General features: G+C 40.7%; 1 protein-coding gene across 1 annotated transcript; it reads right to left on the bottom strand.

Moving 5' to 3' along the window:
- Positions 1-2,004: 2,004 nt before the first annotated feature.
- Positions 2,005-9,540, bottom strand: BANF2 (BANF family member 2). Its single transcript, XM_036748524.1, has 2 exons — positions 9,412-9,540; positions 2,005-2,151 (listed from the first exon to the last, which is right to left on the bottom strand). Exons 1-2 carry the CDS (start codon positions 9,538-9,540, stop codon positions 2,005-2,007), a joined length of 276 nt encoding a protein of 91 aa, XP_036604419.1.
- Between the last annotated feature and the right edge of the window lie 3,732 nt (positions 9,541-13,272).

The following is a 13,272-nucleotide window of genomic DNA, read 5'->3' as shown; positions in this document are numbered from 1 at the left end:
TAGCAGAGAGCAGAGGGAGAGCAGGAGAACAAAGTTATAGGAACAGGACTTCAATTATCTAGGGCTGGCTCAGGACCAGATTTTGTCAATGGTAAAGTTTGTCCCTGATGCCCCTTCTTCACCCTTCCTAATACCCACCCCCTCCAATATCTCTACTGCTTACAATCTCTCTGTGTTTTTTTTAATTTATTTTTTTATTTTTAGTTTGCAACATTCAGTTTCACAAGTTTTGGGGTTCCAAATTTTCTCTCCCTCCCTCTCCTCCCCTCTCTCCCCGCAAAGACGGTATGGAATCCAGTTGAACTTATTTATACAATAGTCCAATTGTAAAGAAGAATTATAACCAATGGAATGAATCATGAGAGAGGAGAAATGAAACCAAAAAAGAAGGAAGAAAAAAGAAAGAGAGAGCAAATAGTTTGCCTCAATCTGCATTCAGACTCCGTAATTCCTTCTCTGGATGTGCATAGCTTTTTCCATCATGAGTCTTTTGGAGCTGTCTTTGAACCTTGTATTGATGAGAAAGAGCCAAGCCTATCAAAGTTAGTCCTTACAGATACCATGTGTCTGTAATCATGTTTAATGTTCGCCTGGTTCTGCTTCCCTCACTCAGCATCAGTTCATATAAGTCTTTCCAGGTTATAGTGAAGTCCATCTGTTCCTCATTTCTTATAGCACAATAGTATTCCATTACTTTCATATACCACAATTTGTTTAGCCATTCCCCAGTTGATGGGCAGCCCCTTGATTTCCAATTCTTTGCTACCACAAAAAAAGCTGCTACAAATATTTTTGTACGTATGGGTCCCTTTCCCACTTGTGTGATCTCCTTGGGATATAGCCATAGAAGTTGTATTGCTGGGTCAAAGGGTATGCACATTTTTATAGCCCTTCAGACATAGTTCCAAATTGTTCTCCAGAATGGCTGATTAGTTCACAACTCCACCAACAGTGTAACAATGTTCCAAGTTTCCCATATCCTCTCCAGCATTTATCATTTTCCTGTTTTGTCATGTTAGCCACTCTGACAGGAGAGATGTGGTACCTAAGAGTTGTTTTGATTTGCATTTCTCTAATCAATAGCGATTTAAAGCATTTTTTTCATGTACATGTACCTATAGGTGTCTTTAATTTCTTCCTCTGAAAACTGCTTGTTCATATTCTTTGACCATTTCTCAATTGGGGAATGACTTGTATTCCTATAAATTTGGTTCAGTTCCCTGTATATTTTAGATATGGGACCTTTATCAGAGACACTGGTTATAAAGATTTTTTCCCAATTTTCTGCTTCCCTCCTACCTAATCTTTGTTGAATTGGCTTTGTTTATACAAAAACTTTTCAATTTAACATAATCAAAATTATCCATTTTGCATTTTGCTTACAACATCTCTTGTAGGCATTAGAGTCCTGGGAACAAGCTATAAACTTACACTCAAAATTCTGGAATTTAATAGGTCATGGCTTTCAGGGGTAATCACTGCATAGAAAGCAAAACGACTCAAAGGAAGGAATCCCCTAAAATGATAGAATTTCTGGTAATCAATGGGGATAATATTTGGGGAGCAGAAGAGTTTTCTCCCATCCCTCTAGTCACACTAGATCACCAACATCTAAGATGGGCCTGTCTGGAGAATGGGACTTTCTAGCTGCCAGGTGCGTGCAGCATGTTGCTGGCTGCTTGGTTTATCTCCCCTCAGCTCTGTTGAGGCCTGGGACCATTACAACAGAAGTGCAGTCCCTAACTGACTTGAGAAGAGAAAGAAAGGCTTGGAGGACACACAGACTGGGTGATCAATATTCAAGAGTTATTCGTATTCATTCCCAAAGTATCTTTGGGTAAGTGATGATCTCGGTTTCCTAGTCTTTGGAGAAAGGGGTAGGGAGGGGTTAAGGCTACCCCAGGCAAAACAAAACTAAACTAAGAGACTGGGTTTTCAGCATTATGAGTGACGTTTAATCTTGTGTTTCAAAGTTACCGTGAAAAAGATGTTGGGTCTTCGTCTTTAGAGGAAGGTACTACACCACTCGCGCAGGCATATGGAGATCCTGTGGGCTTCGCGGTGAGTGGCACCACATGCCAGCATGAGCCACAACTGGAAGTCATCTTCTTTCTTGTGCATGAGGAGGAACTGACCCAACAGGACGTAGGCCTGAGAGGAGGCAGTAAAGGGATAAGACAAGGCAAGATGGAAAGCGTTTTACAGTGTCATGTGAAGGAGAGTCAGTTGGGCGTAGTAGAGCGAGGGCAGTTCCCAGAATTAGAAAGAGCTAAGTCCCAACTCTGAGAAATACTGTGTGGCTTTGGGTGAATCATTTAATCACTCCATGCCCCAGGCTACATTGGAAGACTATAATTTATAGAGCAGATGCCAATCTTATTGATAGAAAAGTATCCTTACTAGGTTTCTTCTATACCAATGAAATCACAGGTCTCATGCCAAAAACAGACAAACATAAAAATTATTATTCTCTTCTTCCCCAGAACCTGAGACTATGGGTGTAAGTAGAAGCCAGCAGCATACACTACGATTAAACACTGATATGGTTTATGAGGGGGATTGTGCCTCCCGCTTCTCTGGAGGTGTTAAGAACTGGTTAGAAGCCATCTTTCTCAGGGGCATGGCTACCATTGCCTATAGGGTGACTTCCAGATGTCTCTCTCAGGTATGAGATGAGTCGTTTCTATAAACAAAAACAACAACAAAACAAATACAGAGGTAATTGAGATGGCTACCTTTTCAGTTCCTTTCTGGGCCATGAGATTATCCCATTTGACTGGAAATATGATATAGCAGGAAAGAATACTAGACTGAGAAATGACCTGGGCTCTGGAGCTACCTTTGCCACTAATCAAAATCACTAACATTTACAGATTGCTTTAAGGTTTGCCAAGCACTTTACATATCTCATATGGTCCTCACAACAGCCCTATGAGGCAGGTGTATTTTTAGCCTCATTGTACAGTGGAGGAAGCAGAGGAAGATGGAGGTTACATGACTTGCCCAACTAAGTGACCGAGGCTGGATTCAAACTTAGTTCTTCTTGACTCCCAAGTCCAACACTCTCTCTTCTGTGCCACTCAGCTGTCACCTGATAACTAACTAGTTGTACGACTTTGGACGAGTCATTGTACCTACCTGTACCTCTGTTTCTTTATCATCTATAAATGGAGACCAATACAACCCGTCCTTCTCCTTCTACCCCTTATCTCCCTAGTATTGTGAGTATCAAGTGAGTGTATGTGAAACCTCTTTGGGAAGCATAAGGCCCTATCCCTATTAAAATAAAAGATATTATTATTTTTCAGTCTTTCTTTTCCTTTCTCTCTACATCCTGGAGTGAGTTTGGCTTTTTTAGTCAAATGAGATAGAGTATTTGAAACTACTTCTATCCCTCCATAAAGAGTTTCTACTGAACTAAAACCAAATATAAAATTAGAGTTTGACATATGAAGCATTGCTGCCTTAGGCTGCCTGCTGCTGAGTTAGGACCCAGAGACTGGGGCTTGTAATGTTACTCTAAAGGATACTTTATCATTTTTTAGGTGTCCTCTCTCCTCCCTAAAGATCATGCACCATTTAGAAAAAAAAATCTTCCAACAAACTATGCATCCCATTCTTATCTGGCAAAAGTTAAGTTTAAGGGAATATGTTATACAAAGGCTACATATTGTATTCAGCCATATTTTTGATACAGGGTATATTTCCTGTGATGTTGCATGGCATAACTGCAAAATTATGTAGGGTTATGTGGTTTTAAAATTATCTTATCAATGTCTACCATATTTTCTATGGTGCACTTTATTGAGACACTTTGTCAGTATTCATGTAATTCCCTGCCTCTCATTCATCCTAACTGCTGGTAACCTTATCTGGTCATTAAAAGATTCCTACTCAAATAATTAATGCTGCAAATGCCTGGTGGTGCAGACAATGCATTTCACACCTTCACTCTGTAGCTGGGAAAGGAATCTAAAGTCCAGTCCCCAAATCTACAATGCTCTGCTGCTGCAATGAGCTGGACATTACAAGTTGAAGCCTCAACCAGACTGACTCTTTGGGAAGCCCGGGAATGCTTGGTATGTCAGACAAGAGGAAAACTTTCCAGGAATGTCACAGGAAGAAGGGATTCATCTTGCAGGCTCTGTAGCCAACCTGCAACCTGACGCTGTACTTTTTTTTTCTTTTTTTTTTGTTTCAGTCTGCATAGCCAATCAGGCAGGCTGAAAGGAAAAGTTAACTTGCATTCTCAAAAGGGGTTTAAGGAAGATGAAGTCTGTTTCTATCTATGGCTCTTGGCTGTACACACATTCCCTCCATTTCTGATCTTGCAACCAGGAGATGAATAAGCAAGTCTTTCTCTCTATGAGATGGGAAGGCCAAATCCAGCCACAGGAAGTTTGAGGTTTTACATGTTTCAATGGAGTTACCAAATGCTTGCTTTCAACATAGCTCCTTGGTGGGACTGGTTCAGCTTCCACAAAGCAAGCCACACAATGGCCCAAGATTCCAGGCAGATTTTCCAGGTTGTACCTCCTCTCCAATTCCCAGATGAGTTAAAGGAGGATTTGTCACCCCAGAGATTCCTCTGGACAGATTCCCATGGAGCAGAAGGCATGAATTGAAGATTGTTAGAGCTAGAAGGACTCTGTGCTATACACTATAGTGGGATTCAGAAGAAATATTAGGACATAATTTCTGCCTGCAAGAAGCTTACAATCTACATAGGGAAATCAGATAGGAATAAGGAGACTGTAAAATAATGAGATGGATTTCCATTGACAAAACATGAAAATCACATGAAAAAAATAATAGTGCAAGTGCCTGGTGCTACAGACAATGGTTCACCCCTTCATTCTGAAGCTGAAGGAACTAAGGCTCAGTACTCTGTCTTCTAATTGGTTCATTTGATTATATCAACGATGTATTTTAGGCCCTGTGCCAAAGACCTTTCCCTCTAGGAGTTTACACTTCCCTCACTTTCCCTGAGTCATTGCCTCAAATCAGATGTCTCCAATTGCTCCTTACTTCCTATAGAAAAAAGTCCAAACTCCTTAGCCTGGCATTCAAGACCTTAGACTACCTGGACTGAACTTACTTTTTCAGCCTTATTTTCCATTTCTGTCCCTCCATGAGCCCTTCCCTCCCTTCCAGCCTCATTGGTCTGCTCCTTTCCCCCTAAACACATTGTGTATCTGAGTCTTTGTTCTCACCCTACCTTCTCCTCTCCATTTAGCCCACTCTTACCCAAGTTCTGTAAAGTTTTCCAAATTGGTTCCAGCCCATGGCGATCTCTCCCTTTTCTGACTTTCTGTGACGCTTATCCTCTGCAGGACCATTAGCGCTAGGATCATTGGTTATCTTTCCATGTTCAACTTGGGGAGTTTGCCTTGTGATTTCGTCATCATACTCTATACATTTCCTTTCTCCTCAACTAGGATGAAAGTTTCTTCAAGGAAGGGACCATCTTAAAATACATCTTTAACAGTTTGTACTCAGTGCCCAAACAGTAAGTGCTCAAGAAATACACGCTGAGAGAGCGATTCTATAGAGTTAAGAAGAAGGAGGGAGGTTCTTATAGTTGAACCTATACTCTACAATAAAAATAATTGTGGTGTTTACTCAAGTAACCCATCCCAAATGTAAAGTGCTAGGTGGTGCAGTGAATAGAGCGATGGGCTTGGAATAAGGAAGGCTCATTTTCAATGAGTTCAAATCTGGCCTCAGACGCTTACTAGCTGTGTGACTCTGGGCAAGTCACTTAACTCTGCCTCAGTTGCTCATTTGTAAAATAAGTTGGAGAAGGAAATGGCAAACCACTCCAATATCTTTGCCAAGAAAACTCCAAAATGGGGCTACAGAGAGTCGAACATGACTGAAACACAACAAAAAATCTGAAGTAATGGGAGAACTTCAGAATCTCAGTGCTCTTAGAAGGGATATCAGAGGTTGCCTAGTCCGACCCCTACCTGAACAAGAATCCTTCCCTACATACCCAACAAGAGGTCATCCCATTTCTGCTTGAAGACCTCCAGTGAAGGAGAACACACTACCTCAGGAGGGCAGCCCATTCACTATTAGACTGGAGGGCAGCCCATTCATTTTTGGAAACCTTTAATAATCAAGAAATTTTTTCCTTACCTAAAGCCTAATTTTGCCCAGGCTTTATCTGCAGCTTCTACCCATTGCTCCTAATTCTGTCCTCTAGGGAACAAACAGAATCTTCTTCTTATGTGACAGACTTTCAAATACTTGAAGAGTAATCATTGTACCACCTTTCTAGGTTCGACTTTTTGCAGGTGTTATTAACAGTGGTCCCAAACCCAAATATTCATTCTGAGACACACTAACAACATATCAGTTTTCCCCAAGACTATCCAAGGAACAAAAAGACAGAAAATCCTCTCTTTTCTGTTCATCTCCTGAATTCTCTTTAATAGAAGGATCAGATTTTAAAAATATCTTGAAAGACTAAGCTGCTTCAATTAAAGTTGGGAGATATATATATATATATATATATAAGATATATATATATATGTTATATGTATACACATATATGTGTGTGTATATATATATATATACATACATAAATATATGTATCCATAAAGAAAGTAGAGATATAATGGGATGAACATTTTTTATTTCAAAATTAAAAGCTATGCTTTAGTTCACATGTCTGGACCTTTCAGCGTTAAAGTGGGAATATGAAGAAGACTGTATCCCTTGGGGCCAGTGGTCTCTCGCTCATCAGTAAAGCCATTTCTTTCTATGGCTTCAGCAATGGTACAAGGCATTGTACCATGGCACATGGGGGTGGGGGCTGGGGGCAAAAAGCTGCAATTGTAGCATGTCCAGAGGTGAAATAAAAGTTTGCCTGTGTGGTATAATCTAAAGGTCTATGAAGGCACTTGCTAAATAATAATCTTCCCTCCTGGCACCTGAAATTCCACTTTCCTTATTCTTTCACTTTAAGAATGATCTTCTGTCAGACCTCTGTAAGGTGGCTACTCATAACATCGAAAGGATGGAAAAGGGGAGAGCAATAAGGGGATGGGTTCATGCTAAAGCAAAACTTCACCTACTTCATAATTTTGCTTAAGGTTAGAAAAAGATTCATTATCAACTTCAAATCAGGCACACTCTAGGGCCATTGATACACTAAATAACACAGGTTAAATTCACTTTCAGTGGCTTCCAACTTGGCTCACGGTAATTCTGATTGCAGCACTTGTTTGTCCCAAGAACTCTATGGCCTATTATTTGCTTTTACAAATCAAATGAATTAATACTAATCTTGTTTTAAGAATTTTAGGTATGACTTGAAAGAAATGGCCATGCTCAGGGGCAGAGAATTCCAAACTCCTTGGAACCAAGACACTTTATTTTTGATTCATTTCCCAATCCACCAATTTTCCCCTACTCTTAACTCAATTGTCTCTCCCTCATCTCTCCCCGAAAAGACACTATTAAAATGTTATAAGACATCTTTTTTATTTTCTTCAATAGTTGAGATATCTGTGATTTCACTGGTACAGATACTCCCTCTACTGATATAGATTGCAATCCCTTGAATTGTGGGCAAGCAAATTGATTGCCTAGTGGCCAGCCTTCTAACAATAAGCACCAACTCATTTATCTGGCTGGTCCCAGATGACAGACCCCGCCCCCCCGGCCACTGTTTTCCCATCTTCAAAGTCCTTCCAGCTTTGTAGGATCTTCCAAAGCTTATACTCCACTGATATGGCCTCTGAGAATGCCGGGTCAACTCTATACCACAGAAAGGCATTGGGGTAGGATTTGAATGGGGGGTATTTTATAAAGAGAATGGAAATCAACTTTGCTCTGATATTTGCATACTATCTCACCTTGAAATAACAGAAACTATCCTGAGGGAATGGCAATATCCACTTGGTGATCGCTATTTGCCTAGAGTCTTGGCAAATTCCTGATAGTACTATTTGGATATTACTCTCTTTATTTAAGTCCTTTCTGTAAGGATGGAAGAGTCTAACGAATGAGTAAACAGCCTTTAGTTTAGATGGTGTTGTTGTGTTTGTCCTTTGTTCTCAAAGAGGATCATGATATCACGTAAACAATGACATGACTTGCAATTGACTTTGACTTGAGTGAGGGAAGGCTGCTCAAGGTCACCAGCCTCACTTTCTCCTCCAGAGCCATCTGGGTCCAGTGGCCTGATATTCACCAGGATGACTAGAGATGGCCCAGGATGCATTGGGAGACCCTGGTCCTTTCAGGCTAAGGTCTTTTCAGGTTCTCATTTTGAGTGAGGTAACGTCCATTCAGTGAATAAGCCTCTTTAAGAGGGATGCCATCGAGGGATGGCCCCTTTAATCAAAACTCAAAAAAAAAAAATCAAACCGAGAGGTGAAGACCCTCAGGGTTCCTGGCCAAAAGAGAAACACTTACTATTTAGTATTTATATTCACTCTGTGCTAGGAGGGCAGGGACCTATTGTCCAATCTATGAGCTCCAGAGTGAACTGGGTTTAAGGCTTGAGCAAGATTGAGGGGAAAGTCAATTCAATCTCATTGTCAGCAAAGTTTTTCCAACACTGGCTTGGCCTAGTAGAGATTAAGGTTTCAGGGAGGGATAAATCCTGTGTCTCCTCAATATTAACCATTAGTTATTTAATAATCATTTCTCTTAAGTAGATGGTCGGGAAGTGGACACAGCAAGTTATTCACTTAACCTTTTTGAAAGGGCCTCAATTTCCTCATCTATCCAATGACCTTATATCTTTTCCAGCTCTGTATCTGTGAATTATGATCCTTCTTCCCTTAAAGCTTGTTCTGGAGCTCCATTTCCCAACGCTGAGACTAGCTGGGTAATTCTTTTCTTCACCTCCCATTCTAGCACATTGACACATTGGTCAAAGTCGAATAGTCCTGCCTAGGATGAGGGGAAGAGGGGCAAGTCCTAAGGGTCAGGCAGAAGCCAGCACTACATGAAGGAAGTCAAAGGCGAGCACTATAAAATGAAATCTATTGAGGATGCCTCTGCTGGTAGCGGCCAATGTTGTTTCAATGTCTGTCTCAAGGTGTTTGAATACTAAATGCATATGTCTAAGTATTTATATATTGATTTCTCCATTAGAATGTGAGCTTCTTGAGGGCACAGTGAATGTTTTTGCTTTTCTTTATAACTAGCATTTTGCATAGTGCCTGGCACTTAGTAAGGCACTTACTAAATGCTTGTTGATTGACTAATACAAACCAAGGCTGAAATGCCCCTGGTCAAACCATAAATAGACTAGAAGCAAGGTTTCCCTGCTAAACAATTTCTAATGTATTAAAACAACAAAGGCTGCCATTAGGAGAGTGTGGATAGTGAGGAGAAGGAAAAAAATAAACTGAATGGATGAAGAGGGGTTAGAGAAAGAGAGACAATTACCTTATCATAACCACGTTCTATTAATCTGATTGTGAGGTCCTTATCGACTCCATCCACAAAGGAAATGCATTTCTCTCCCATAGGTTCACCGAGAAAGGTTCTTAACTTGGTTGATAGGTAGTTGGTCATTCTCTGTAACAGTGAGGACATCAGAAGGAAAGGAAAAAAGGAACAAGGCCATGAGCAAGCCTCCACAGCACTACTGAAAAATTACTCATCTAGAATTTGGTAAAATAGCAGACAGATTGTCATATCCATGGACACTGAAAATGAATAAAAGGAAGGGAATATAGTTATCCCTTCCACATCACGACTTTCCCCATTGCAGCTTCGATATATTGTGGGTTAGCCTAAGAAATTACATGGGAATTTTGGGGGAGTTTTGCGGAAGCTGCAGACGAAAGGCAAAGGCCAGCACAGAAAAAGTTTAGAAACTGAAAAATGCATAAAATATATGTATAATATTGCATAATAGCAACATATTTTATCTTTTAATACCATAATTATTCAAACTCCTTCTCTGGTACAAAGGGAGAACCAAAAAATTTTATGTGGATTTTCCAGATCACCATGGCACTGCCATACCCCTAACCCCACCCTGCCATACCCCTAACCCAGCCCCATGTTCAATGGATAACTGTAGTTGTTACACGGCTATAGTTCCAGTTTCTTTATTATTCTTCCCAATCCATACCTTGAGACAGGGGGCCTGGAGGTCATGAACCTGCTGCGTTTTTTTTTTTTAATATTATCGGTGACTGTATTTCAATGTAATTGGTTTCCTTTGTAATCCTATAGATTTAATTTTGTATAGCTGAAAACATTATTCTGAGAAAAGTTAAGTCTAGTGACTGCCAAAGGGGTTTGTGACACAAGGTTAAGAATCCACGGCTTTAGAGAAATATTCCAATGTTCTCAGCTAGCACCATACACTCCCCTCTTCGCCTCTTACTTTCAAATCCATTTCTTTTCTGTGTCCCTGTAGTTTACCGTCACCTACACATCACCCCCACCTATAACCTGTCTCTTCTTTCCCACCCTTAAATTTTTACATAAAACTCCTGGATTTAGTGAAAGTTTCATGGTACTTCTCATATAAAAGGCAACACTGAAAGTATGTACAAAACCCATTAAAATGAGGAGGGTTTTTCTCAAATATTTGACTTTAGAAGCCAGGGCATCTAGAAGAGGAGTCATCCTCCAGACAAACTAGCCACCAAGGTGTTATAAATGCTTGTAGACGAGATCATCATAAGGCAGCATGGCTTATGCAATCAAAATAATTTGTGTATCCCTAATAAAAACATTTCCAAGTTGAGTCCATTTCCTTTTAATCTCTTTAGCTCCCATATATGAGTCTCTATAATTGTATCCTTGATATCATTTTACCTAAATGAAAAGAAACACCAGCATCAGATTTCCAATGTGTATTGTAATATAAACAGACATCAACAAAGATAAATACACACACCCATAAACACACAACATTTTGTGGAAACAAGATGTATGCATGCGTGTGTGTTGGTGTGTAAACATACTTCTATGAGTTGTTGGAGTGTGTGGCTGCCTACATAATGTGAATGAAGACTGTCAAAAGGTTTACACGACTGAGAAGACCAACCCCTACCCATCTCCCTCAGTGTCTGAAATGCCCACCATTAGAAATTATTCTTTAGGTGAGGAGATCGTATCTCCAGAAAGAACCTTGCTAAAATATAACTATGAACTGGTAAGAATAACACACTGACATTAGCACCCATGACGACATTATACCATAGCATGGAGTAGGGCCTTAAGGGGAAAGGTCATAGGGTAGATACATTATGATATCAGCAAAGGTACCAAGCATAAGACTTTACAGGGGAGAGCACATAGTGGATGTCCAAGGCAGCAGGAGGCAACGAGAAGGGCCCTGGATTCTGGGGAAAATGTCAATATCAAGGAGCAGAAGATTGATGAGGAGAAATGAAAGAATACCTAAATTTGCACAGAATTTTCATAATTTTCACAGAATTACAGAATTTTGGGGAAGGATGTCAATGAGCATCTAGTCCGACCTGTATTTGAAAGGAATGCTCATTGTGACATTCTTGACAAGTGGTAATCCAGTCTGTGCTTGAAGACGTCTAACAGGGAGGAAATCACTGGCTCTGAAGGCCTCTCCAGTAGATTACCCAGGGATCTATACTTGGCCTTATGCCGTATAAAATTTTTATCACTGCCTTGCAAAGACATAGAGGGCATACGCATCATCAAATTTGCAAATGACACAGTTTGGAGGGATAGTTAACATACTGCCTGACAAAGCCAGGATCCAAAAAGACCTTGATGGACTGGGGCATTGGACTGAATCTAATAAGCTGGAATTCAGTAAGGATGAGGGAAGAGGGGTGAGTCCCACAACACTTGGATGTAACAAATAGCTTCACCAGTGTGATTATGGTTAGATTGTGGTTTGTCTGAAAAAGATTTGGAAATTTTCTGGATTGAAAGTTTAGAATGAATCAGCAAGGTGTTAGGGGAACCAAAAATGTTAACACAACCTTAGCATTAGAGAAGCACAGCTTCCAGCAATAAGAAGGTGATAGATAATGTCATTGTACTCTGCCCTGGTCAGACTACCTTTAAAGTATTACGCGATGTTCTGGACACTACAATTTAAGAAGGATATGGAAAAAAAGGATGTCCCAAAGAGGACAGCCAGGATGAGGAAGGGCCTTGAATCAGTATTATATGGAGGATTGATTGAAGAAACAGACTGTTTAATCGATCGGGGCCATGATTATCATTATCAAGTGTCTGAGAAAGTTATATGTCAACCATCCTTGAAGTAGCCACCAAAGTGACCATGTCACCATCCCTACTCAATTAACTCTGTTGGTTCCATTATTCCTCTGGCATTAAAAGCTCTTCACAACTTTGACTCGTCCTCCCTTTTCAGATTAATTGCATGTCGCTCCCTTCCATGAACTCTATGGTTCAGCTAAACTGGACTCATGGCATTCTCCATGTTTTTGCATTGGCTGTCCCCCATGCCTGGAATGCATCCACTTCTGCCTCTTGGAATTCCTGGCTTCCTTTTAGACTCAACTCAAGCACTGCTTTCTACTCTAGAGACTTGCTTGTTACCACTCTCCCCCTGCCTGCTGCCAGTTAGTACCTCCTTTGCTAGGGTTACTTTGAATTGGTTTTTATACGTGGTATGGAGTATGGCACTTGACCTCACTCTTCTCTTTCCCCTGAGCTGGCTCATTCACCCAACCTGTATTTACCCTAGTGGATCAGAGATCCCTATAGGGGATTGCCACACTGCTACCCTGGTAGGGGTAACCCCGGTAAGTGGAATACTCTCCTACTCCCTACAGCTGTAAGTCCCAAGCCCCTCCAACAAATTTGCTCCCATATGACAAATTGTCCAAGGTGACATCATTAGCCCTTTATTAGAAATATTTGCTTAAAGAGAAGGCAAAGCAAGAACAGTTCCAAACATAACACTCCACAAAGCTAAGTCATACTCTCTTATCAATGCACATAGCATCCAGGAAGGAGAGTGGACACAAATTTACAAAACCATACTATCAAGGCACATGAGTAGAGGACACATACATCTGGAGCAAGTAACAACTGTAGACCACATGCCTTCATGCCATTGGTCTTCCTCAGAGACGGTCTGCATCATAATTCACTGATGGTCAGTTATCTTCTCAGCTTTTTTGCTCTCTTATTCGGCAGGGTTGTTTCTCTGCTGGGTGCTACACTCCGCTGGTCTGCCAAGGCAATGTTAATCTCTTCCAGCCACAACAGAAACCCTAACACTGGGAGCTGCAGAGTTTTTCCAAGTTTTCTCCAATGGATGGACTC

Source organism: Trichosurus vulpecula, chromosome 3 (genome assembly GCF_011100635.1).
Source record: "Trichosurus vulpecula isolate mTriVul1 chromosome 3, mTriVul1.pri, whole genome shotgun sequence".
Lineage (NCBI taxonomy): Eukaryota > Metazoa > Chordata > Mammalia > Diprotodontia > Phalangeridae > Trichosurus > Trichosurus vulpecula.
Note: the sequence above shows the minus strand (reverse complement) of the source record. Positions and strands in the feature narration are given on the sequence as shown.

Excerpts from the sequence above, each read along its gene's own strand:
- BANF2 (XM_036748524.1), bottom strand. The coding sequence starts at position 9,540 with ATGACCAACTACCTATCAACCAAGTTAAGAACCTTTCTCGGTGAACCT. Across the intron at positions 2,152-9,411 it reads TAGAACGTGGTTATGATAAG|GCCTACGTCCTGTTGGGTCA; the intron begins GTAATTGTCTCT and ends GCCTCCTCTCAG.